The sequence below is a fragment of the Chenopodium album genome, chromosome 14 (genome assembly GCF_948465745.1).
Source record: "Chenopodium album chromosome 14, dcCheAlbu1.1, whole genome shotgun sequence".
Classification (NCBI taxonomy): domain Eukaryota; kingdom Viridiplantae; phylum Streptophyta; class Magnoliopsida; order Caryophyllales; family Amaranthaceae; genus Chenopodium; species Chenopodium album.
Genome location: NC_137847.1, coordinates 47,917,352 through 47,944,046, shown reverse-complemented (window position 1 = coordinate 47,944,046; position 26,695 = coordinate 47,917,352). Strand labels below are relative to the sequence as shown.

Here is a 26,695-nt window from a genome sequence, read left to right as displayed (position 1 = left end):
TCTGAGGAGTGCTGGATAGCAACTCTCTCTCATAGGTACACCGCCGCCTCATACGTCCCCTGAAAGTAGCGACGCTCAGCAGTGTACTGCGCAGCCAGTGCAGGAATAACCAGACCGTCCCATGGCCGGTATAATACCTCAGGTTCCTGCAAAGAATGTCTATAAGATGAAGCTCTAACAAAAGTAATACAAATATGCCAACTATTCAAAAGGGACATACCGAGAGGATCAGCTCTCGAACATGAGCAGTAGTCACCTGGTTACTAAAGCGACCTCCCCAACAAGCGCCAACAGGGAGCTCGCGTGGAGATGGTCTCGCCGGCGCAAGCGAAGGAAAGTACTTGTAGAACCAGATCTATGAAGATAAAGAGAAAATCAGCAGATGATAACGAGAGTTTAGAGCTAAAATTTTAAAGAGATAAAATGTACCTCTACCACTCTCCAGAAGCTAGAGAGAGCAATGTTTCCTGTGTAAGATCGGTGTCGACAGGAGTCTCGCAATCCCCGCAAAAAGTCAGCATAGGCTAAGCTGGCCCAATCGTAAGTCCCGATCAGCTGAAGATCACGGAGAGTAGGAAGGTAGTAAAGCAACACCCGACTACCCTTGTCAGGAGAAAAGGTCCCTGACAGCAAAATGAGTGCAAAGATGGGCACCCGCTACTCTCGGGTGGTCGCATCGTCCTCAAAAGTCATTACATTACCAGAGTCGACCGACGAATGCACCTGGAGCTAAATCGTGAGGGCTCCACCTCAGCACGGGCCCGAACAGCGATCGGACCCAACAGCTCCGTGACCACAGGAGAGAAAACACTAATAGAGCTGTCGAACGGTAGCGCAGTCGAGCGAAACTCCAGTCCCGAGATGAGATTGAAATCGGCTGGGGTGACAGTCATCTCACCCCAAGGAAAGTGAAAAGTGTTGGTGGTATCCCAAAAGAACTCCACCAAAGCGCGAACCACGTGGTGGCCCGCATCGAACGAGTACATGGCTTGCGTAGCTCGGAATAGGGTAGTCAGCCCATAAGACTCCCAGAACAGTCGCAATTCTTCATTGCGGAAATATTTGTCGTACAATGCACTAATGGTCTCGTTGCCAGAGCCGTGGCAACGGGTCCTGCCACCAACAATCCCACAACGCACCCTCTCAGAATTATGATGCTCGAGGGCAAAAAATAATGTCCGCTCGTCCCACTTAGGGAAGGGACCAAGAGAGGTGGACGGATCGGCGTCCTCCTAAACGGGCTCGTGCTCCCGTCGTGTCTCTCGGGACCGAGAACCAGAAGCGCGTTGTCTAGCCATACTATACTATGCAAAATTTACAAAAATTAAGGCTCTATAGTATCTAAGGTTCGCCTAGCCGCATGATACTATATTAAAAAAAAAAAAAAAAAAAGAGTACGTAATACTAAAACAGAGCACAATTGCAATTCAAGCATATATGGCATTTTTCAAGCAATCAAACAACTTCTTGCAATATTATGATAATTATTGTGACAAATTGGACAAGAATGGCTAGCCAAAAACATCAAGAACGAGTCACATTGTTCTCACGACCTTAAGAGGTTCAACAATGGTGAATCGCTCGTTTCTTCACCAAATTGAGTCAAACAAATCTCAAAATACTCCTAAGGTAATATGCAAACATAATCAAGCAATTTCATAGCATAAAATTTGACAAACAAAGCAAATTGGGCAATGTAAGTTTCGAATTTTCAAGAAATTCGTGAATAAAAATGTGCAAAATTCACCAAAGATCAAGTGAGTTTGGAAAATTTACATGGATCGGCAAACTAGATGAACGAAGCTTCAATTTGAAACAAATTTGACCGAATTTGGTTGAGAAACGACCAAGAACGGGCTATTCGAAGTTTTTGTGGCGAAACTCGAATGAAAAAATGCAGTAGCAGCGAAATGAGGAAGAAAGGGGATTTATTGAGAAATCCCGACAGCAGCGTCGCACGACAACTCTTTCGCCGCACGACATAGTGCAGCGCCGAGCGACACAAAGAAAATGCGGCGACAGAGACTTCGCAGCGGCGACAGAACGCTAAGTCTCTCAAAACGATTATTTCAACCTCATGCAACAATTTCGGGTTCCTTAGTACGCCAGTTATCCCCTATAAGCAATTTGACATGATTAAGTAATCGGCTCGATTACAATCACAATAGGTGATCGACCTGATGAAAGATCGTCTCACTTAGCGTAAAGCGCCTAAACATTGGCTTACAGCAGAAGGCACCGACATAATGGTTCACAAACAGCAAAAATGCGCCGACGTATTGGCACCACAGAAATTACAGCAAAAAAAATTTGCAACAACAAAGTTCAAGCGAGCTTTAAGATCGACAAGCGTTGGTCTTCGGTAATTTTCTTTGGAACATTATCGTAACAACTGAGGATGACTTCAAGCGAAGTTATCTTCGACAGCGTTCCCTAGGATATGGAAGGTTGTCAGACAACTGAGGATGACTTCAAGCGAAGTTATCTTCGACAGCATTCGCTAAGATTGTGGAGGTTGTCATTAAGATTTGAGAAGATAGCACGAGATGGGCGGTCTTCGACAGCATTCGCTAAGATTGTGGAGGTTGTCACCCAGATTTGAGAAGATAGCACGAGATGGGCGGTCTTCGACAGCATTCGCTAAGATTGTGGAGGTTGTCACCCAGATTTGAGAAGATAGCACGAGATGGGCGGTCTTCGACGGCATTCTCTAAGATTGTGGAGGTTGTCACCAAGATTTGAGAAGAGCGGTTCGTGATGAGGCGGTCTTCGACGACTTTTGCTATGATTGGGAAGGTCGTCACTATGATTCAAGGAAAAGGCTCGAGATGTAGCAGCATTGGTCGACGACGTTCCCTAGCTTGTGGAGGGTTGTCACAAACAACATGAGGTGATTTCAGGCGAAGTTATCTTCGATCATGTTCCCTGGCTTGCGGAAGATGGTCACAAGGCAATGGAGATCGTTTCAAGCGAAGCAATCTTTGATAGGATTCTCTAGCTTGCAGAAGACTATCACAGCAGAAATTGGAGGCAGTAACAGGCGTAGCGGTCTTCAGGAGATATCCCCTAGCTTGAGGAAGATCGTTAAAAGCAGTAGGATGGCGTTCCCTAGCTTGTGGAAGGCTGTCACAACAACAATGCAACAACACAAATCGGTTACTTCAGAGACGTGTGCTCGACGATGCATGATACCCGTTTCTTAACTCTTTTATCTGTTTAACTAACGCTAGTTTGCAGGTATTGGCGTTACAAGAATGATTTAGGATCACAGAACGTTCAGAATCATTCTCCGTCCCTATCGTTACTTTGACTTTTGTTTTCGAAATTTACGTTTCTCCAAACTCAGTCAAAGTGGGGGCTTCTGTAGACACCCAATTGTGTCTCCCCAAAACCAAACCCGGTGATGAATACCTTTCACGTCGAATCATAATCGAATGAAGCGAAAGTGTGGAGAGTTTAGTGTTGCGGTTAGTTTTTATTTCTTTTCTTTTCTCTCTATTTTCGAAAACCTATTTTATGAAAATAGCCGATCCAGTTTAATTTGGTCCATGGTAGGGGTCCAATAATAGTGTAGTTGGATTGGGCTCAAAAAGAGCTTTCAACGATATATTATAAGCCCAATTCCGATGAATAATGAGGAAGTTATGGCCAAATTGCTAAACTGGGCCCAGTTTGGCATTTTATATGCCGCCCAATGATCTAGAGGAGGGCCCATTATGATTTATAATTCCTAATGCAATTAGGATTGATTATAGTCTTCTAGAATCTTCTAGAAGGTTCTTTTGAATCCTAATGTGATTAGCATTGATAATTGAGTTTTATGAGTTTTATTTAGAATAAAAGAAGTGTTTTAAATAAAATCACAGTTTTACCCCTCGTACACTTAATTTTATCAAAATATGAAAACGTGTGGAAAAATTGTCTGCAGCGCCGCACCACAGGCTGTCGCCTGGCGACATGGGCTATTGCGGCGACAGCATCGTGTTTTATTCCTTTTCGAACTCTGATTCTTTTTTATCATATTTCGGCTGATTTTCGTTATAAATAGGGTCCTTAAACCTCCGTTTTCAATTCTCATCTACAATCATCAATTCTCATTAACAATCATCTCTCTCTCTTTCTCTCTCTTTCTAAACCACCTTTTTCACAAACAAAATTCCGCATTCACAAGATCTAGACACACCTAGCCAAGTTCAAAGTTGCCTTCGCCCTAGACGTGAAAGGTTATAATTTCTGAGGGTTTGGTCCCAAATCCCTATTTCCATTATTTAATTTAATTGTTTGATTTATTATTTTTCCTTGAAGTTACTAACGTGTGTATTTTGTTATTAGAAAGAGGTACGAGGCATCAAAGTATGTAGTCTTATTACTCTATTCTTGTAGAAAGCATGTTTGTTATTTATTAATTCCTAGCATCATGTTAGGATGTTATTATTGCTTTCTAGTATCATGTTTAGGGTGCTTCCTATGCTTTCTAATATCATATCAATATCATGTTAGTATCATGTTAGGGCTAAAGCTTTGATCTTTATTATTTAGTGACATGTTAGGGTTTGTTATTAATCTTGTTAGTATCATGCCTAGGATCTTGCTAATATTATTATGCTTTAGCGTTATTATGATTATTTTTATAATTATTATTTTGATTATTATTATGTTGCTTGATGCTTATTCATTGTTATTGCTTGATCACACCTTTTATGCATGTTTAAAGGGAATTTGTACTTGTAATCACGCTTAATAAGATAATTAATAATCTTGTTTAGTGTTAATATGATTATGATTCAAGTGATCGCCAATAATAGTTTTGTTTGTGCATTTAATTCAACCAACATAGATAAACAGGTTTAGGGTTAACCTATTGATTGCATGTTAGTCAGAAAGCGCACATGAATACGAGAAGAATGAAGTAGAGGCCTATATTAGGGCAGGTTCAATCTCTTTTAAGTTGGATTTGTACCTTCATCCCCGAACACCAGTCATGGTTCCAGACCTATTAGAGTTGACGATCTCATGGATTGTTAAGGGGTGTAACCTTCACTCTGTGAACGGTTTACAAGTTCCTAAAACTTGTTGGCGACTCTTTTGCTCTAGCTTCCTTCCCTTTGAACGCCGCCATGCTTAAGTGTATGATCACAGTAGGGTTCAAGTTTGGGGTAATACTTGAAATATTCCCTACACTAACCGTATTAGTTTATTACTACAATTCAATGCAGTGAGAAAAAGGTGATGACAAAATAGGGTGACACATAGTGCATATATGGCACCAAATTATATTAAAAAGGCACTGCACATGACATTATTATATTATCCATATGTGTTTTAATAATATTATTAGAGATTATATTATAGATATGAATTATGGAGTAATTATTTGTTCTATCACCTAACGTTGACTATGTTGTGCCGTATGTTATTTAAGGACATGTACATGAAATTGAGAGGTAGTGATCCATTTCATAATTAATGCTTGCATAGAGTTTAAAGTTATCTTATAATATCAATAATTATTATAATTATTTAAAATAATAAATTATTATCATCAATACAATATTAATTATTATTTGAAAATAGAGTAGAGCAGTGCAGATTTCTTTTGAGCATAGCAGATTTGATCTGAGCAGAATAGGGCTCAGCAGAGCAGAGCAGAGAAGAGCAGCTCTAAAGAACGGGGCCTACGTTGTGTTGTATGTTATTTAAGGATATGTACCATGAAATTGAGAGGTATCAATCCATTTCATAATTAATGCTTGCATAGAGTTTAAAGTTGTCTTATAATTGTGGCATTTGTGAGTTATTATTATTATTATTATTATTATTATTATTATTATTATTATTATTATAATATGCTAACTCTCATACCTACTAATGTACTGAGAAATCAATTCGTAGGAATTTGCACCTAACTTACAAACTAAATTCAAAGCTAGCAATTAATAAACCAAATTAAATATATATCCCTTAATTTAAGGGTCTGTTCCCATTTATTGAGCTGAACTAAACTGAATTGAACTGAACTGAACTTTTTATGAGAGAAGGAAATTAGGAACTGAACTGAACTAAACTGAGCTAAGCTGAACTAAACTGAAATTAAGCTAAAGAGAACACGCCCTAAGTCGCTACAAAGACGGTTCAATAATCTGTTAGGGATTCCGAATAACAATTACTTTTAGGAAAAATATTGTGTAAAACGGACTCACATGAGTCCGTTCTATTAATAGGCCCGCACGCGGCCCGATTTTATATTCTTCTTCAATTCTTATTCTTCTTCTTCATCTCTATTGCTTTCTTCTGCAAACCTTCAACCATGAAAGGACTCTCAACAATGGCGGCGACTTTCTCAAATTCTATTCTTCGTTAAGAACTTATATGACTTGTACTAATTTTCTGCACTGATGTTCCCAAATAGAAGCTCGGCTGCTTTATCGGCAATATGAAGCGGAATATACTCTGAGTCATCCCATACATATATAGCTGTATTTTACAAGAATAGTCCATTAAAAAGTATTCATACAACTTGAATTGCATTATGTGCAGTAAAACTTCATTATCTTATCAAGCTTTTTAGAGTATGTAGTATCAGAGTAACATATTTTACAAGAAATGTCAGATATTAAGTTTTTAATGTCAGATATTAACCTTTTAATGTTTGATATAAAACTTATAATGTCAAATATAAAACTTTTGATGTCAGACATTAAACTTTTAATGTTTGCATGATAGTAAACTTGTAAGGTTTGATATTAGAATATTATTGTCATATATTAGAATATCATTGTCAGATATTAGAATATTATTGTTAGACATATTTTAAATGTTAGATATTAAGTAATTAATGTCAGATATTTGGTTATTATAGTCAGGTATTAGGTTTATTTTGTTTGGTAAAAAATTAGTATGGTCAGGTGTTAGGAATCTTTTGTTTGGTAATAGATTAGTATGGTAAGGTGTTAGGAATATTAGTGTCATGTATTAGAATATTATTGTCAGATATTAAAATATTAGTGTCATGTATAAGAATATTATTGTCAGGTATAAGAATATTAGTGTCATGTACTAGAATATTATTGTCAGATATTAAAATATTAGTGTCATGTATAAGAATATTATTGTCAGGTATAAGAATATTGGTGTCATGTATTAGAATATTATTGTCAGATATTAAAATATTAGTGTCATGTATAAGAATATTATTGTCAGGTATAAGAATATTGGTGTCATGTATTAGAATATTATTGTCACATATTAAAATATTAGTGTCATGTATAAGAATATTATTGTCAGGTATAAGAATATTAGTGTCATGTACTAGAATATTATTGTCAGATATTAAAATATTAGTGTCATGTATAAGAATATTATTGTCAGGTATAAGAATATTGGTGTCATGTATTAGAATATTATTGTCAGATATTAAAATATTAGTGTCATGTATAAGAATATTATTGTCAGGTATAAGAACATTGGTGTCATGTATTAGAATATTATTGTCACATATTAAAATATTAGTGTCATGTATAAGAATATTATTGTCAGGTATAAGAATATTGGTGTCATGTATTAGAATATTATTGTCAGCTATAAGTATATTAGTGTCATGTATTAGAATATTATTGTCAGATATTAAAATATTAGTGTCATGTATAAGAATATTAGTGTCATGTATAAGAATATTATTGTCAGGTAAAAGTATATTAGTGTCATGTATTAGAATATTATTGTCAGCTATAAGTATATTAGTGTCATGTATTAGAATATTATTGTCAGATATTAAAATATTAGTGTCATGTATAAGAATATTAGTGTCATGTGTAAGAATATTATTGTCAGATATAAGAATATTAGTGTCATGTATTATAATATTATTGTCAGATATTAAAATATTAGTGTCATGTGTAAGAATATTAGGGTCATGTATTTGAATATTAACACATGTGAAGGACATTTACAGTTTCATTCATCATTTGTTTTTAGCTTTAGCAAAAAGGGGGAGAAGTTGATGATTATGTGAGTACCCATCGACATTATCTTCTGAAATAACAAGAAAGCTAAAGATTTACAAGGCATGCAATTTCTTCATAACTACATTAGGTAACAATTAACATTTATTTGCAAAACAAGTTTTCTAGAATCGATAAATTCGAATGGTGAAAGCATAATGAAGTAAATAGTTCAGAAATCAAATAAAAAACCAGATTTTTGATCCGATTTTCTCTCTCCTATAATTTCATTTTTAGTTGTTGTAGGAGAGATGAAGGTTGAAGTATCAAAGAATCGGTAGTTTCTCGATCTAGACTCGGAAGCCGATCTTCAAAGCTCAACCTTCTTCTTCGGAGTATCAACAATGATGAAAAACAATCCAAGAAAAATGGAGGAAGAAGCAGTACTAAGGCAGAGTTGGTGTCGCGGGCCTCGCGATCGGGTTTAGTTTACCCGCGCCTTTTTATTGGTCTTTTGTTATTGAGCCCGATCTCACGTGAGTCCAGTCTCACACAAAACCTTTTGTTACTTTTATGTCGACTTTTGTTGACCCGAATCTAAAACTCTTGATACATGCTTAGTCGGACATCAATTTTTTTAATTTGATTTAGTTGGGCAATGGTTAATATTAATTTACATGTTTGTTTTAACATTTTGAAAAAGAAAAAAATAAGACAATGTTGTAAAAGGACCAACTCAATCAAAAGATTAAATTGATGGTTAAAGTTCAGGATCGGTTTATGTACTTTATCACGCCCTCTCACATGAAAGAACCCATTGGGCTTGAAGTGTAGATATAGCATGGGCCCCACCATACCCTGCGTTTAATATTCCACTTTAAAAGAAGAAGTGAATGAAATTCGAACCCGTAACCTTTGTGTCACGCTAGCTCTTAATACCATGTTAAATACAGGTCTAGGGCGCACCCGCAAACTAAGAAAGAAAGTCCACTTCACAAGTCCAAAGGAGGTTCCATCCTAAAACCGTATAGTAATAGAAGAAGTAGACCCTTAGCCTTATCAAGTGATTAACTCTCTCTCTTCTTCAACCAATGTGGGACACTTATATGTGGTGATGCTTGAGAGGTCTATTCTTCAACACTTCCCCTCATATGTAAGGTTCTTTTTAACTTTGTCTCGTGTAATTTTTCAGGTTAAGAGTGTTTTTTCACTCCCCCTCACATTGACCTACTCAATTTAGCTCGGTGAATTTTTAGACAATTAGGGTCCTGTATCATGGGCCTGACTTTGATACCATGTTAAGGGACTAAATCAACCAAAAGTTTTAGCAGATGGTTGAAGCCCATAATCGATTATATACTGTATCAAATGTAAAAAATAAAATTGCTCTATAACAAAGTACTACAAATAATCAAATATTTGAGTAGTCAAGTAACTTATTAATAGTTGAAGTGACAAAACCAATACCTAAAATAACATTGTCAAATGTGACAAAACAAAATAATGTTGATGCAAGATTTCAGCCATTAATACTCTATCGCTAATTGTGATTACAAAATAATTATATAAAGTTGATGAATTGAAATTTTCAAATTCAATTTCGTTTCTTCAGACTTTTTGCACGGTCTTAGGAGAAAATACAAGTTAAACTATTTTATTGACGAAATATGTCAATTAACTGGTTATATTTGTCTTTTCATGCTATAAGATTGCCATCTTCCATTCTCTCTCCTTCAAACTCTTAATTCGAAGAGTTTCAATGGAGAAACTAAAGCCCCAAGCACTTTTAATAGAGGAGGATGACAAATCCTTTCCCTTGGGATTAACCATATACCCTATTTCATTTTTTCAATTTTGATAGAGTTTTCTTTTAATTCAAGAAAATAGTGGTAAAAAATGGTTGTTTTCAATAAAGGTGCTTCGATAGATGGAGAAGAAGAAAAATACATGAGTAAAACTCAATATTTACAAAACTGTCATTTAGGGCATGTTCTCTTCAGCTTAATTTCAGTTAAGTTCAGTTCAGTTCCTAATTTCTTCTCTCATAAACAATTCATTTCAACTTAGTTCAGTTCAGTTTAGTTCAACTCCAATCAGTTCAGTTCAATTCAATAAATCAAAACAAACCCTTATTCATGCTAACTATTGATCTTTATCATTAGATTGACAAATTTCGACAATAATAAAGATCGACCGGAGCGACCTCGGACCTAGTGCCCTTAGGGACTGTTCTCATTGACTGAACTCAGCTGGACTGAACTGAACTGAACTGCACTGAGCTGAATTGAGCTGAACTGAACTGAACTTATTAATTAGTGATTTTTAACTACGCATTAGTGATCTTTGATTATTTATTATTATACATATGTGTATATACAAATATACATATTAAAATATTTAAGAAAAATATACTATATAATTAAAATATTTTCTTTTCGAAGAGGACGAAGAACTAACCGATTATGAAAATGTGTATCAAAAAAAATATAACCATTTGAACAATGAATTGTATCAATATTATTACTATTATTATTATTATTATTATTGTCGTTATTGTAATAAGAGTTTAAAAGAATGAAATTTGACTTTATATCATTAGCAATATCATTAGACATAAATTATACTGAATTAAAGTGAACTGAACTGAATTGAAAATAAACGTATGAAAACAGACCCTTAAAGTCCACATCCAAACTCAACTTCCATTCCCACCCCGACATCCCTCCAATGAATAACCCCATAAATGGGAAAAGGGTCCTCCAACGAAGAACCGCCGTAATTAAATGAAAACTTAGCACATTGCCAGTCACTTTCATTCACGGGTCAAAAGAAATTCGGACATAAAAACCAAATATGTCATAAATCCTTGACTTCCTCCACTCAAACTAAAGATTAAAATAACTCTCTATATTCTACTCTCTCCTCCCCTTTATACCGGCATCCACGTCCAAACCCAACACTTTCCTCATTCTAATCTTCAATCATTCATTTCAGAAAATTTTGCACAGATTTCGAGATTTGGAAATGTGGTTATGAAGATTTACAAGAAATAGTTGAGAAAGAAAGATTTGTTGGGCATTTGATGCTTCTTCACGATGCTCATTTGCCGCCTTATTCTGCTGCTTCCGCTGCTCATATTCCTTTCTACTTGTTCTATTTCTCAAGCTAAAGCAAAAGGTAAAAACTTTTTCTTCATACTTTACCTTTTTTTTAAATTGGTATGAGTTTAGTAAGTTAAAGTTTTTTTTTTTTTTTTTTGTTGAATTATTGCATGCAAGATTCCAATTTTTTTCTATTTTTGATGGGTGTTTTTTGATTTTTGGGTTTGATTGAGTAAAATTCACTTAATTTGCTTGATGGGTTTAGTTTGACTTCGGTTTAAGAGTTGTGTAGATCTAAAAAATTGTCTAATTTCATTGGTTTTAGCTAAATTGACCAAATTTTGGTGTAGCTAGTAAAGGGCACATTGGTTTTCATTGGAAAGTAGGAATTTTTTGTTGCTTGATTTGTGCATTTTTGTGGATGCTTTCAATTTGGTTATTTGTATATTTGCTCTGTTTTTTCTTAATTGAGATTTGAGAGTGTGGACTTTTTCTAATAATTTAAATTTTTTTGGCAAAATTGTGAATTATAGTAGTTCATTTAGTTGCTTTTGTTCTGTGTTCCTCCCATTTAATCGCCTTCTGCAACTATGTGCAAGGTGCAAAGCAATTTGTTCATTCGGTAGTTTGATCACTGTTGTTATTGATCCCTTACTCTTGGTGAAGCAAACTGCCTCTAGCCAATTATTAAGCATTTCTTTTTGGGCGAACTTATTGATGGAGTTTGTGGCATTTTAAATGTGGACTTCCAACTTCATTTTCCTGAATAAACTAATAGCATGTTTTTAGGTAAGAAGAAATACTAGATAAGATGGAATTAATTGGGGTGTGCTTTGATTAACCTCGAATTTTAATCGAAGAGCTGCATGTGTCTTGAAGAATAAGTTAGGACATTTCCTTACTTGCTATTTAATGTTATTTTGGAACATTATTTTGAATGTCAGGGCCATATGCTCTTAGGATAAGCTGTGGATCGAGGAAGGACATCCGCTCTCCACCAACAAATACATTATGGTACAAAGATTTTGCATATACAGGAGGAATACCTGCCAATGCTACACGGCCTAGTTATATTACCCCTCCACTATCCACCCTTCGCTATTTCCCTTTATCCGAGGGTCCAGAAAATTGTTACAACATTAATCGCGTGCCCTCTGGGCATTATCTTGTGAGGATATTTTATGGTCTGGAAGATGATCCAAACTTTGACAATGAGCCTCTATTTGATATATCTGTAGAGGGAACTCTGGTGGATTCTTTGGGCGCTGGATGGAGTAATGAAGATGATGAGCATGTGTTTACAGAAACCATTGTCTTTTTAACTGATGGTACTGTATCTCTTTGCTTCCACAGCACAGGTCACGGTAATCCAGCAATTCTTTCTATTGAAATTCAGCAGGTAAATGATAAAGCGTACAATTTTGGCCCACTATTTGGCAAAGGAACAATTCTGAAAACTGTAAAGAGGTTTAGCAGTGGGCAGGGGAGGCCAAAGTTTGGTGAAGACTATGGGGGTGACCCGTGGGGCGGGGATAGGTTTTTTAATTCACTGACAACTTTTGGCCAAAGTTCTGACAAGGCTATTTCTGTTGAAAGTCCTATCAAGAAAAGTTCAATTGCTCCAAACTTTTATCCACAAGGCCTTTACCAATCAGCTTTAGTTAGCACTGATGTTGAGTCTGAGTTAACTTATTCAATGGATGTGGAGCCTAATAGTAACTATTCTATTTGGTTACACTTTGCCGAGATTGATCCTTCCATCACCAAAGCAGGACAAAGGGTCTTTGATATTCTGATAAATGGTGATGTTGTATTTAAAGCCGTAGATGTTGTTAGCATGAGTGGGGATGTTAAAACTGCTTTAGTGTTGAATAAAACTGTTGCAATCGATGGTCGGACTTTGACAATCAGTTTGAAGCCCATCAGTGGAAGCCATGCAATAATCAGTGCCTTTGAAGTCTTTCTAGTTCTAACAGCTGAGGCAAAAACTTCATCTGCTGAAGGTACATACCTAACTGTGTCATTTGGCTTCTCTTCTTAAGATTTTGACCTTGCCCTATTACTAGTATGTTTTATTTTATTCTTCCTGGCATTACGGTAGGTGATGTTCTCTTATAGCTCTTGTTACTTATGGTTTTAACTCAACAAAACAATGATTGAAATGGCCTTTTAAATACTCTTCTATGTTTATCAGATACATGACTTAAGGTTGGTGCAAGAAGGCAAGAAGCACACTATGAAATAGAACTTGGGTAGTGATTAATTATTTGATTGTGCCCTAAACATGTGTGGCAAAATTCTGTTTAGCCGACCCCACTTATGGGATTAAGGCTTTGATTGATTATTTCAAAACATTTAACATGCAAGATTGCAAGGTCCATAGCCTTCACTGTTACTGGAAATTTAATACGGAGTACGAGTATTACTAAGAGGGAAAGAGAACAGACAAAAACTTAATGTGGCCTTCCTTCTGCACTAATGCATTTATGTGCATGAGGAGCTAAATTAAATAACTAATATGTATCCTTTTCAGCATTCACTGAAAGCATTAACATCATTTTTTTCCATATATCTGCTAATATCGTTTTTTGGTTAAGACAAATGTAATCATGTAGACATCTATTAACTGTTCCTTTCTCTTTCCTTTAGTTAGTGCTTTGCAATCACTAAAAAAGGCGCTTCAACTTCCTCATCGTCTTGGGTGGAATGGTGATCCATGTGTCCCCCGGCAACATCCGTGGAATGGAGCAGACTGTCGTTACGATGGTGCTAATAAAAGATGGTACATTGACGGACTGTAAGTTTCAATCCTGGTTAGGATTTATATTCTGCAAAAATGTTTGTTTTCAAGCCTCACATTTTAGCTGAATTGATTTTGCTATGTTGCAAAGAACTTCTATGTAATGATTTCATTTGGGAGATTAGTAATGCAATAATATGGTGTTAAATGCAGTCGAAGCACACACAACCGTGTTTGAGGTTCATCCTCCATAAATCATACATCCTCATCCTCAACTGTAGTAGTTAAATCTCCCACCATATGAAATAGTTACAATTTGCAACCTAATTTTACCTCTAGAACTAAGCATCACAATATATAACTCCGCTTGTGTTACCCAGTAACTCCACATAGAGGGTACTATTCTTTGTGTTCTTATCTCCATGAACTGACTTTGGCAGTGTACCACGGCTATGTTTCCAGTTAAGTACCTTTTTATTTATGTCTAGGTTGATCATAAGCTACCAATCGATTGAATCAACTTCTCCAAGCTACAATATGTTTGTTTTTGTCCCAGAAATTTGTCTCTGAGTCGCAGAGCTAGTAGTTGTGTTTTTAAGTTTTCAAACTATTATGCTAGTATCATATTACAGGAACCCTTTATATACAGCTTGCAAAAAAAACTAATTTTGTTGTATTCCTGTAAGAATTTGAAGGTCACATTGTAGGAACTCTTTTGTACTAAGCAAACTAGTAGGTTTTGTTTAGGTAATTATACCTTTTCTTAATATACATCTCGAACATAGCAAATTCATTTGCCCAAAAAGTAATAGCTATTATTATTTTCCCATTATTCCCAAAACCAAACAGCAGGGGCGGCGCTGGCACAGTGCATGTTGGGCGACTGCACAGGCCCCCAAAATAACGGGGCCCCAAATCTATAAAATAGTTTTATGAACAAATAATTAAGTAAAGCTTTCTATGGTTCAGTGGTAAAGAGAGTTCCTTTTTGATAAGGCAATCAGGGATTCAGGGGTTTGACTCTACCCAAAAACAAAGTTTTTAATATTTCAAAAAAAAATCAAAGTTTTTGAACAAATGCCCTTTGCTCAGCTGTATGCCTATACAGGCTGTACCTCATAGAGTCAGAGACTCATAGTACTTCACTTTTTTCTATGCTTCTCTCTCCTATCTAAATCTTATGGAGTAGTGGAGATGTGGAGTACTACTGTATTTGCTTTTTCTTCCATCCAATCTCTTTGTTTTCCAATATTTTCTAGCACAAAATAACACCTAAATTTTCGATTTCTCAAATTCGCTTTATATAAACATATTGTATTAGCTTAAAAAATGTGATAATATAATTGTATTTAAAAGCGACATTTTTAAGTGAATATGTTAATATAATTTTCGATTTCTCAAATTCTCTTTATATTAAATGTGATAATATAATTGTATTTAAATTAGTTTTACGTAGTAATATTTGATCGTATATATTTTTGAATAATGGAAAAAGGCCCAATTTTAAAAATTGCACACGCCCCTGCCAAACAGAACTGTTCTTTATGAATCTACAAGAAATTTGGATGTCATCATTATAACAATTATCAAACAAATCCATGATATCCTAATGTATCCCTTAAGAAATAAGATTCACAGTGAATCGTATATGAAAGAAATCATACGTCAATGAATAGTTTTACTACATAGGGTTGAGATGCAGGTACCTTAAATTGATATGATTTTATTTCTCAAAGTGTCTTTCTGTACACAACAGCATGTATGGCAATTGACTCGTTAAGCCTGCTTACCAGAAAGGGATTAGCAATCATAAAACATTTATAACTCTCCATGCACATCAATTACTTGGAATCTTCTTAGATGTGTAAATTACTCAGCGAGATTGATTGCTAGTATCAAAAGAAAATTTCTAAAATCATCAATCAAATAACCTGAGTTTCCATCTTGACTTCTTGAGCTCAATATTTTGTCCCTCACCATATTCAGTTGCTATATGTCCCATTAATTTTAGTTTGCCTATAGGATGCTATGTTAATGTTTGTTAGAACAAAGAAATTCAAATGGTACGACCTAGTTTAAAAATTGATTTTTGGTTTATATTTAGGATTCCTTAATAAGCTTTAGTCATATGAGAATCACATAAAGGGTGAGATTAAGGTTCATATCAGAATCACATCCATGGTGAAAACCCATTTAACCATCTTTATTCATACATTCCCCTCCTGGTATATTCTGGAGGTGGATTGAAGATTTCATCTGGCGGGTTGCAACTTGCAAGAAGGTAGCCTGTGGTTGTTAGAATGTTTTATCTCCTTTTTTGCAAGTAACAAATATCATTAGTTTAATTGGTTGGCTAAGCAAGATCCATCCAACAACTTATAATCTTGCCAACCCACCCTTAAGGTTATTCTTATCAACTCTGTATGTATGTTTATGTGCAATTGCATGTGCATGTGCATGTGCCCTTACTTGTAGGTCTGTGCATGATATGTGGGTAATTGGGTGCTCGTGTGCATGTGGATTTAGGAAGCCTTTGAATTTTATTTATTTTTGTAAATTAATTAATCTGCAGTAGGCATAATCAATAAACATATTGATGATATTACTTTTTCCTTTTGGTAATGAAATTTCTCTTTTTGCATCCTCAGTGGTCTTGACAATCAGGGTTTGCATGGTTTCCTCCCTCGAGATATATCAAAGTTGAGTCATTTGCAGAGCATGTAAGTTGCTGGTAACTATGATATATCAGTGTTCTTCTGGCTGACAATTGATGGATCACCTCATTTTAATGCAGATATGAGTTGTTTATTCAATATGTTATGTCTTTTGTAACATTATAACTTCCCTCCTACCTTGTGCATTTTTTACATAGTTCATCCAAAACAAATTCATCAAAAAGCACACTAATCCTTTTTTTTTTAATTGTGGTAGTAATCTTAGTGGAAACAGTATCCGCGGGACTATCCCTCCATCCTTGGGAACCATTACAACCTTGGAGATTTTGTAAGTGTATCTAACACTTGCTATTGCATGAAGTACTTCTCATATCCATCTGCCTCTCCGTGAACATGCATATTTTTAATTGGGTGTCAAATCTTTTCTAAATCTTTGAATCTCATGTGAATTTAAAACACAATTTCTGTATTAGCAGTAGTTATTGCTGTTACTAAACTATAAGCTACATTTCTTAGCCTCAACAGATGTTGCACTTATGGACTAACTCTGAAACATGATCACATAGACACATTGCTTCTTTAAGGATCAAGATCAAGGACTAGGGAATTTACTTATTTTCTATCACCCTCACACCTTCCGTCTTATCTTGTGAAAGTTACAACACGTATATACTGAGTCTATGAACTTTTGCTTGTATGCTTGCTCTTGGCTAATTATGACAGAAATTACAAAACAAAGCTGTTTCATGGTGGGATTGAGACCATTGGACTATTAGGCAGAGTGTCCGTAGTCATTGATCTTTATTTTCGCTTAGAAAAATAAAGGAAGCAGGAGATTAAACTGGATAATTTTCCCAGCAAATTTAAGCAATTAGCAGTAGAGTGACAAACAGATAGAAAAAGGAGAAGACACTGCTGTATTATCTAGTTGAATCCCTTCTCTGGATATATAATGTTTTGAAATGTGTAAAACATAAATTTGGTCATCTTCTCGGTCGTTTATACTTCACAATTGTCAAGTGGATATCTGTATTGATGCATTTAATACTTCTGGCAGGGATCTTTCTTATAACTTTCTGAATGGCTCGATTCCAGAGACTCTGGGACAATTACATTCACTACAAATACTGTAAGACAAAACTCTGTGGTTGACTGGTTGCCATAGGAATCTAATTGCCGTTGACTATAATAATAGAAAGTTGTCATAATGCAGAAATCTCAATGGAAACAAGCTGTACGGAAGAGTTCCAGCTGCACTAAGTGGAAGATTGTTACACAGAGCTAGTTTCAAGTAAGTTTGTTTAAGTCATTTTACCAATTAACACGAATCATTCTATGTTAACCCTTGTATGCTGCAAGATTAACTAAATTGGTTTCTGCAGTTTTACTGATAATGCAGGACTTTGTGGCATACCAGGCCTGCGTACATGTGGGCCTCATCTTTCTCTGGGCGCTAAAGTTGGCATTGCCATTGCTGTGTTCTTAGCATTGCTTTTAATTGTTGGCTGCTCAATCATTTGGTGGAAAAGACGGCAAAACATTCTCAGGGCTCAGAGACTGGCTGGTAAGAAAACTTATACGCTGTAGGAATATTTGATGTTAAGACTGTTAGCTGCATGCTATATGATATGCCTCATCTTTAAGTACTCAGGCGATTTGGATTGTATATCACAGTTTAATAAGAAGCAATTGAGGGAACATTTTATGGTAAAGCTCTAAATGAAGCAGCAAAGTGTAGCAATAATAATCGACATGTCTCTCTCTCTTTTAAGTAATTCAGTATTTATATATGGGGACGTAATTTTCATTTGAAGTTTATTAGCATATGCTGTTATGTAATTATAATGATTTCTTTGGGTCATATTCTATGTGCACAGCTAGAGAAGCACCCTATGCAAAGAAGCGAACCCAATTTTCACGGGATGTGCAGATGACTATACATAATCAGAATTCAAGGACTGCTTCTGAGGACGGTCCTATATTATTATCTTGAATGGCAGAGTAGCAGCGTTCATGGACCTTAGACATGTCATTTGTCCATTCTTTTGCAAAAAGATTCAGAGATATGAAGCCACAGTTTTGTTGTTCGATTAACACCGGCAGCCATATTCTTTGGACTTTTGAGCAGCTCTCCTCTGAGACTACTCATGAACCTTTGATTTGGGAGGGTTTTCCAAGAAAATCTGATCTTTGAACATTGTAAATTTGGAGCATCTTGTATATTTTTTCTATTTTTTTTCCATCTCATTTTTCCCATGGTTTTGGCAGATTAAGTGTAACACTATAGAAACTGATTGGTATAGCAATCTGCAGGAAGATATTAGTAGGAGACCGTAAATTACATTACTCTCATGTTATAGTTCATGAATTTTCGATTAACAGTCTCATAATAGCTGTCTCACCCTGTAAGAATTAGGCCTCCTTTGTTGGAGTGACATAGCAGAAAATTGTACTCTCATAAACACAGTATAATTGATGCCTCTAAACAGATTTTGATCATTATTCAGTAGGAATTTGTCTATATATAGGGAAAACTTCAGTCATTGTTCTAAATTTCGATCAAAGCTTCCAAGAAAAGAATGATTGAAGATAATTGACGAGTTAATTACTCACACGAATGCAGTAAGTTTCAAAGGAAGAGAATAATAGAATTGGATGTCGGAGATATTCTTATTTGCTTCGAATGTGTCATTCAAGCCATTACATAAGCACATCACCTTATATCCACAATTCCACACACTGGACATAACTAGCTCTCTCAAATTATTTTAATCAATGGTCTTAACTCAAAGTTGAGGAGTTTTATTTCAAAATTTAACATGGTGTAAGAACTAGCGTGATACAAAGGTCAAGAGTTTAAATCTCATCCACTCTACTTTTAAGTGAAATATTTCGTGTTGGGTATGAGGGGATCCTTGTTGTATCCACACCTCAAGCCTAATGAGCTTCAACCATCAGTTTAGAATCGATATACTCAATCAAGAGTGAATAAAGTTTAACATATGCTAACCACTAATTAGTGTCGAAATCTTGTCGTGACTAATGTTAAGACTTGTGATTAAGTCCTCAAAATTATCCATTGCATGATTAACCGAGTTAATTACTAGTATTTGTATAATGAAGCATAATATGGAAACGAGATGTGCTAACACTTTATAAAAGTTTTGAATATCGAGTTAGTGTATTAATTATTAATCCTCTGTGACAAACTTTTTGTCTCCGAGAAACATAATCTATATGTAAAGGGTAAAGTGGATAAATAGGGTTAGCCTATTGTGAAGACAGACAATCATAAATTGCACGATCGTTCGTGGATTTTTTGTCTTTAAAAGCCTATTCATTTTAAAAGCGTGGCATGCAAAATTCAAGAAATGGGTAACTTTTGTTCCATTCAGCCGTTCAAAGTGGTAAAAAATTGGGTTAAAGAACTCCACTTATCAAACATTAATTGACTATGAATTGTGGTTATGTAGATGCTAGCTTGACTACTTTAAGCTCTAGAGAGGTGCTGGCCAAAATCTAGTACAATGAATGTACGTTTTTAGTTGGCCTTTTTAGTTTCATTATGTTTGGATGAAGTCAAATTTTAAAGCAATTGACAAATGCTTAGGGCTAATAAGCGAGATCTAATTTCTCCATTTTTAATACTTTAAACGCTTTTTTTCACAATATTTAAGAAAAGTAGACCTTATATAATTCTACATATTAAAAATAAAGTTGCGAGCTTTTTAGAAAAGTGTTATAACTTATAAGTATTGTGACGTGGAACATGAACATTAAATAAAAATAGAGTTGTGAGCTTGTTAGAAGAGTATTATAAGTTTTGTGACATGAAACATGGAAATATGGAATATGAACATGAAATGAAAATAGAGTTGCGAGCGTGTTAGAATATTGCTAAAATAGAACATGAACATTAAATAAAAAAATAATTGTACAACCCTGACAAAAAATATTATATTGTGACATTTTCTTTTTAAAAAGTTGTTTGAAGTACTAGTTCTTCTGTTTTTTTTATACTTATAACACACTTTTTTTTATCAATAATGACATATAAATAGTATTACAAGTAATTCCCAACTCTAGCTTATAAAAAAAAGCAGAGGGAGTAGTGAAGTAGTAATCTGGATATCTAAAGAGACAATAGTTGAATAAAAGTAATTATGCGGATCAATATAGACAAATGCTTAGGGCTAGTAAGCCAAAAACGGAGTACAATTTTACTAACTATTGTACTTAAAAAAAGAAAAATTGATCAAATATGTTTTGACTTTGAACCCCTTTTAACCAATTTTCAATCAAAATTAAGGACTACTCTAATACAGTCCTATAGTACAGTAGAAGAATACAACAGCAGACAAAATTTAACATGACTCAAACAATTAATTAATGTACAAATTAAACATAGTACTCTTTGGAAACTGAATTATTAATTATATTACAACTAATTAATACTACAATCAAAATATTACTTCCACTCTCATTCTCTCTAAGCTCTAAACTCTATCCCAAAATAGCATAGGTTATACAAAAATTTATAATGATAATAATAATACTCTAGAATATCAGATTGACTAGTAGTAGTACAAAAATGGAGAGAGCATGAACATCTCAATCAACTACCTTAATCGCATAATTACCACTAATAATACTAATACTACATAGTTAGATAATTAATTAAAGCCAACATTATTCATAGCCAAAGAGGAGGAGGCTCATTCAAGTCAACACCAAGCCCACGCCCAGGCCCACTTCTCAAACCCAAATCCAAGCCCAGCACATCAACTCTAGGCCCAGCATTACCCGACCCTCTAACAGCTGAACCGGACCCAGTTCTCAAATACTCAACGAACCCGCCTTGGTGAGCCGAAACATTAACACCGGCCCAAGAGGTGGTATTGGGCCGGAGATTGAGGTCCAGAGAGACGGAAGAAGGCGGCGGAGGCGGAGGTGGTAGCGGCGGAGAGAGAAGAGGAAAGTTGGTTTTAGCTTTGATGCCACGGAGAGCGCGGGCAGCGCCGTCGTAAGCGAGGGCGGCTTCTTCGGGTGTGTCGAATGTGCCTAACCAAACCCGGGTTTTTTTCCACGGGTCGCGTATTTCGGCCGCGTAGCGGCCCCAGGGCCGTTTGCGGACGCCTCGGTAGTGGGTTTCGGTTCGGGTGTTTGGGGTGGAAGTCATTGGTTTTTAGAGAGAGAAAGAGCGTGAGTGAGGGGAAAGGAGGAGACAGAAGACGAGGTAATGGGGAAATAGATAGACAGGGGAAAAAAGGGGGGAGAATAAGGTGGTATGTATAAAGTTGCTAAAGAATTTTCCTATAAAGTTACTATTGCTACATTTAGGAGTTACTTCTCCGTCGTCTTTTTAAAACTTTTACTCCCTTTATCTCTGAAAGAATGATTTTTATGGTCAAAATCTAGTCCTAAAGTGATTATCATATTTGTATATATTAAAATAATTTTTAATTTACAATACAGAGTAATATTTGTATAAAGTTAGGTTTTTCATGTGCTTTTTATTCTCTCTTTATTTTTTATCGAGTATAAAAGAAACTTACAGTTCAGATTGGTTCACTTTACTTAAGAAAAATAACATTCAGTTAAAATAATTCCATTTCAATAAGAATTAATAGCTTTAAAAAAATATATATATTAAATAATTTCAATCTATATAATTATTTTTAGTTTGCTAAAAATAATATTAAATTCAACAAAAATAATTCTAGCTAATTCAATAAAAATAATTTGATCAAATTTAACAGGATTTTTCTAGTCATAGATTACTCGCTAATGGTTAAAATACAATTTGTGAATATTACAAAGGGAGTTAGTACTCCGTATCATTTTATGATTATATCCACTTTGGAGATGGACAATCATCACAACTTCCCAGTAAAGCGAAAAGAGGTGGTACTTTAATTTGGTGTCTTTCATGCTGCCGTAATAGTCGGCTAGACTGCACATTCCACAAGATTAAAGCTAATTAATTATTCTAATTACGGATTTTCCTTTGGTGTCTGTACGTCAAATGTCACTGCAATTAGCATCTAATCAAACTTTTACTCCGTATTAAAAACGTTAAATCAGATAAGGAATTTAATTGGTCTCACGTGGTAAGCATGAAAGAATCTTGAATTAATGTGCATTCTGCCATAATACTTAAACCACTTTATGTGTCAATTAAAGGCTCCATATTGGGAATTGGTTTGTTTGTGATTTTCTTCATTTCTTTTATCGTTAAAGTTGTTGTACTTTTACTCCCTCCTTTTCAAAACTTCGACCCTATTAGCCTAATTTTAATCTTATAATAATTAATTCATTTATATTAAAATATCCATTAATTTACAACAATATTTGTGTAAAATTAACTTTTTCATATAAAATTTTATTTTCATGTATTTTTAATATTTATCTCTCTACTTTTTTACACAATCCCCATATAAATTTATCTGTTCAATATGTTTTTATTTCTTTTTATTTAAATTTCATAATAATCGCAAAATCAACCCAAAAAGTCCAAAATTTTAGGGACGGAGGGAGTAACTCTTTACATTAGTTTTACTGCCCCCACAACAATTATTCATGTATGACTAGTTCACAACAAAATTTATCTTAAGCCAATATTTTGAATATTTTAATTTTTTTTTTTTTTTTTTTTTTTAGTGATTACTTAAATACATACGTCGTAAGCTGGCTCGTTCTATATGGAATTCACGTAAGTTTCAGCAGCTTGATTGTTATAACTTTCGCACAATTGTGGATTGGTGGGAGTACGGTTTTGGGGAGATTGGTGAGGAGGAGATGGAGGACTTGATTACCCTCTGGGCAATCTGGGGGGCTCGAAATAAGTTTATTATGGAGGATGCAAGGCCGGATCCTGAGGGGATAGTTAAGTACGCGCTGCGTACGAGCTGTGAGGCTAGAGAGGAAGGTGAGAAGGTGCGTCTGGGGGGTCGTGTTGCTGGGCCGATTCACCCCACCTCATGGCTGCCACCTCCTGCAGGAATTTTTAAGGTGAATGTCGATGCAGGGGAGCTGGGTGAAGGGGGGTCGGGACTTGGGGCTGTTGTGAGAAATAGTGAGGGAGTGGTGGTGGCTTGTGCGACGGTGCAGGGGGCAGAGAGGTGGGATCCGTTAGTTGCTGAAGCTAAGGCCGTGTTTTGTGGCCTGCAACTTGCTAGAGATGAAGGCTTGCGAAGGATTGTGGTGGAAGGTGATTGTCTTGCTGTGATTGAAGCATTGCGTGGGCGTACGAGAGGCTCCAATGCGTTCCATTTAATTGTTGATGATATTTTAGATTTTTGTATTTCATTCGAATCTTGCTCTTGGTCTTTTGTTAAGCGTTGTGGGAATAAAGTAGCACATGATTTGGCCCATTTCCAACCTTGGGAGTTTGGTCGGAGAGTGTGGAATGATGTAATCCCACTTCGTGTTTCTGATGTAGCTTCGAATGACTTAATAATATAAGCCTTTTGAGGGTTTGTTTCAAAAAAAAAAAAATACATACGTCGTAAATGTTAATTGTAATATGACTTTAGATACGTACGAGTATATAATAAAATATTACTGGAGTATTGAATATAATGATCTTATACATGAGAATTTTATTGAATAAAATATTACTAAAGAGTTGAATATGATGATCTTATGGTCAACATTCTGATGTAACGATGTGATTTATGAGTATATCATTAAAACAAATTAATTACATAATTATAACAAATTGCCTCCTTCTTCATACGGTATACTTTGACCAATTAATTAGTACATAATTATAACAAACTCGTACTTCCTCCATCCCTTATTTACATTCCTGCTTTCCTTTTTGTGTATTTTAAAATTACATTTCTACTTTCTCTTTTAGTAAGTAGACTTTTGCCAAATATCCCAAATTATCCCTATTTTTCTGTTTTGTAATTAATACTTTCTCTATTTTCTCACTCTTATTTTCTCATTCTCACTCTTATTAATGCCTTTAAAACATTCACAATCCATGTGCATCACTTTAAATGAATATGATTGGTCCTTTTATTTTTCACCAAAAAATGTTATTGGTCCATTTTTTTTTAAAGGATTGATGACATGTGTATCATTAAATATTATTCAATCTTTGTTTTATTCAAAGACATCAATTGATGTTTTGTAATTTTCATTGTACTTTGTTTTATTGTTCTTTGTTTTATTCCAAATTGCTTAATTCCTGAATAATTTTAGAAATAGGAATGTAAAAATGGGCGGAGGAAGTATTATTTGCTACATGCCTACATTAATGAGAAAGTGAGAGTCATTGTCGTTGATCATTTGACCAATTAATTACTCCGTAGTACATAATTATAACAAACTCGTATTAATTGCTACATGCCTACATTAGTGAGAAAATGAGAGTCATTGTCGTCGGTCATTTGGTTTCACATTCATTTTCTAAATATTGTTTCCGATATTAGGTATTCTAATAGTGTAAAATAAAGCGTAAAATATGAGTAAAATAGTGAGGGCAATAATAGTACAACGGTAATTACCTGAGGTGGGGTCGGCATATTTAAAAAAAAAAAAGAAAAAGGACAACACAGGTGGGAATTGAAAAATTAAAAGAGGTGGACTGATAGAGCCGCCGCATGAATTGATGTGTAGCGGAACCCAAACACAAACACAAACACAAATAAAGCCCCCTAATAAAACCAAATAGAGTTGTGTATTTCTGCTACTCAACTTCAAAGTTCAAACCCCCCATTCATGTGACTTTAATGACGCAAGCCCTACCATTTCCTTAACTCCTATCTTTGGCCACTTGTACTTCACTTCTTCCTCTCTTTCTAAACTTCTTTACTTCTTTATCTCTTTACAATTATTGCTTTCGTTTTAGGCTAATAAACTTGGCCATTATTATAAGCAAAGAAGCACATTCAATTTTTATTTTTATTTTTATTTTAAGCAAAATTATTGAACATCACATGCATTGATCCTTGTAAGACGGCATATACTCCCTCCGTTTTTAAATACTTGCTTTATTTCTATTTTTTACACTATTTATTTGTCATATTTTGACTAATGTTTGTGATTTATACATAAGAAAAAATATAATCTTGTGGGTACTTGTTGGAATCGTCTTAATGAAAAGAATAGATTATTAATTTTCAATTGTTAGAATTTATACTTATTAATAGTTAAAGATATTATTGATCAAAGATTAGCATCGACGTATGTGCGCAAGAGAAATGGAGCAAGTATTTATAAACGGAGGAAGTAGTTGTGTAGATCTATGTAGGTGTAAAACACAAATACGGTCGCTAAACTTTTGTATTTGTGCACTTTTAGTCTCTCAACTTTCATTTGTGCATTGGTCATTGTAAAACTACATATAGCTATGTAGATCTACTCCCTCCGTCCCCTTTTGATAGTCCCTTATGGGCATTTTTCACGGGAATTAATAAACATAGTAAAAGTACATTGAAAAAGTAAATTGACATTGAGTATGCAAAAAAGTACAGAGAGAAAGTAATAAAAGTATATGGGGAAATAAAATTTACATGGAAAAGTTAAATTTACACTAATATTGTTGCAAATTGGAGGGAATTTTGGTAAAAATTAATATTAATGGTTGTTAGAAAAAGCAAATTAAATGGGGTGAACATTTTGGGACTAAAATTTACCCATAAGGGACTATTATTTGGGGACGAAGGGAGTATGTAGTTAGATCTATGTAGTTTCAGCAAAACAACAATTATTATGGATGGTTATTGCCCTGAGGGCATCCACAATAAATAACTACATCTAGATAATTATAACAACTAAATAGTGTTGAAAGCCAAAAAATGGTGAAGTTAGTTTAATTTATGTTAGTTTATATAATAAATTTTTAACGCTGAAGTTTCAATTTCTATATTTTACTCCGTATTTTAGAGTATAAATGTATTTGCACACCTAATTATTACTACCTCGATTTCTTTTTATTATTTGTAACAGAAGAATATTTTATATCTTATAAATAATTTCACTTTATTCCAAAAAAAAAAAAAAAAAAAAAGGTAATATAAAAGCTTAAAATTACAATGACATATAATGTATCAATATATGGCTTATTAATGGCCAATTTTATCAAAAAAATATAAAGTATTGATACACTTGATTGTACTATAGTAGTTTTTTTTTTTTAATAGCAATGAAATACTTCGTAAGAGATAAGAGTATAAGACACCCGCAACTCCTTAGCCTATGGCCATTTCGCGGTTTAGAGACATGTTT

The 26,695-nt window shown here is 34.8% G+C and overlaps 3 protein-coding genes across 3 annotated transcripts; 2 read left to right on the top strand and 1 right to left on the bottom strand.

Annotated features, from left to right (window-relative positions):
* Positions 1-10,832: 10,832 nt before the first annotated feature.
* On the top strand, positions 10,833-18,846 carry LOC145579388 (receptor-like protein 4). The gene is made up of 9 exons (XM_081636633.1): positions 10,833-11,117; positions 11,986-13,044; positions 13,691-13,838; positions 16,430-16,501; positions 16,713-16,784; positions 17,514-17,585; positions 17,670-17,747; positions 17,839-18,020; positions 18,334-18,846. The coding sequence occupies exons 1-9, from the start codon at positions 11,036-11,038 to the stop codon at positions 18,447-18,449; spliced, it is 1,881 nt and encodes a 626-aa protein (XP_081492759.1). The 5' UTR covers positions 10,833-11,035; the 3' UTR covers positions 18,450-18,846.
* Positions 18,847-20,895: 2,049 nt separating this feature from the next.
* LOC145579387 (ethylene-responsive transcription factor 12-like) lies at positions 20,896-21,690 on the bottom strand. Its single transcript, XM_081636632.1, has one exon. The coding sequence runs from the start codon at positions 21,633-21,635 to the stop codon at positions 21,150-21,152; it is 486 nt and encodes a 161-aa protein (XP_081492758.1). The 5' UTR covers positions 21,636-21,690; the 3' UTR covers positions 20,896-21,149.
* Positions 21,691-23,254: 1,564 nt separating this feature from the next.
* On the top strand, positions 23,255-23,920 carry LOC145578208 (uncharacterized). Its single transcript, XM_081635567.1, has one exon. The coding sequence runs from the start codon at positions 23,255-23,257 to the stop codon at positions 23,918-23,920; it is 666 nt and encodes a 221-aa protein (XP_081491693.1).
* The last annotated feature ends 2,775 nt before the right edge of the window (positions 23,921-26,695 follow it).

What these genes read in the sequence shown, in the direction of transcription:
- LOC145579388 (XM_081636633.1), top strand. Translation starts at nt 11,036, where the DNA reads ATGCTCATTTGCCGCCTTATTCTGCTGCTTCCGCTGCTCATATTCCTT. An exon ending in ATTACAACCTTGGAGATTTT is followed by an intron (nt 16,785 to 17,513) that starts GTAAGTGTATCT and finishes TACTTCTGGCAG; the next exon opens with GGATCTTTCTTATAACTTTC. An exon ending in TTACACAGAGCTAGTTTCAA is followed by an intron (nt 17,748 to 17,838) that starts GTAAGTTTGTTT and finishes TGGTTTCTGCAG; the next exon opens with TTTTACTGATAATGCAGGAC.
- LOC145579387 (XM_081636632.1), bottom strand. Translation starts at nt 21,635, where the DNA reads ATGACTTCCACCCCAAACACCCGAACCGAAACCCACTACCGAGGCGTC.
- LOC145578208 (XM_081635567.1), top strand. Translation starts at nt 23,255, where the DNA reads ATGGAGGACTTGATTACCCTCTGGGCAATCTGGGGGGCTCGAAATAAG.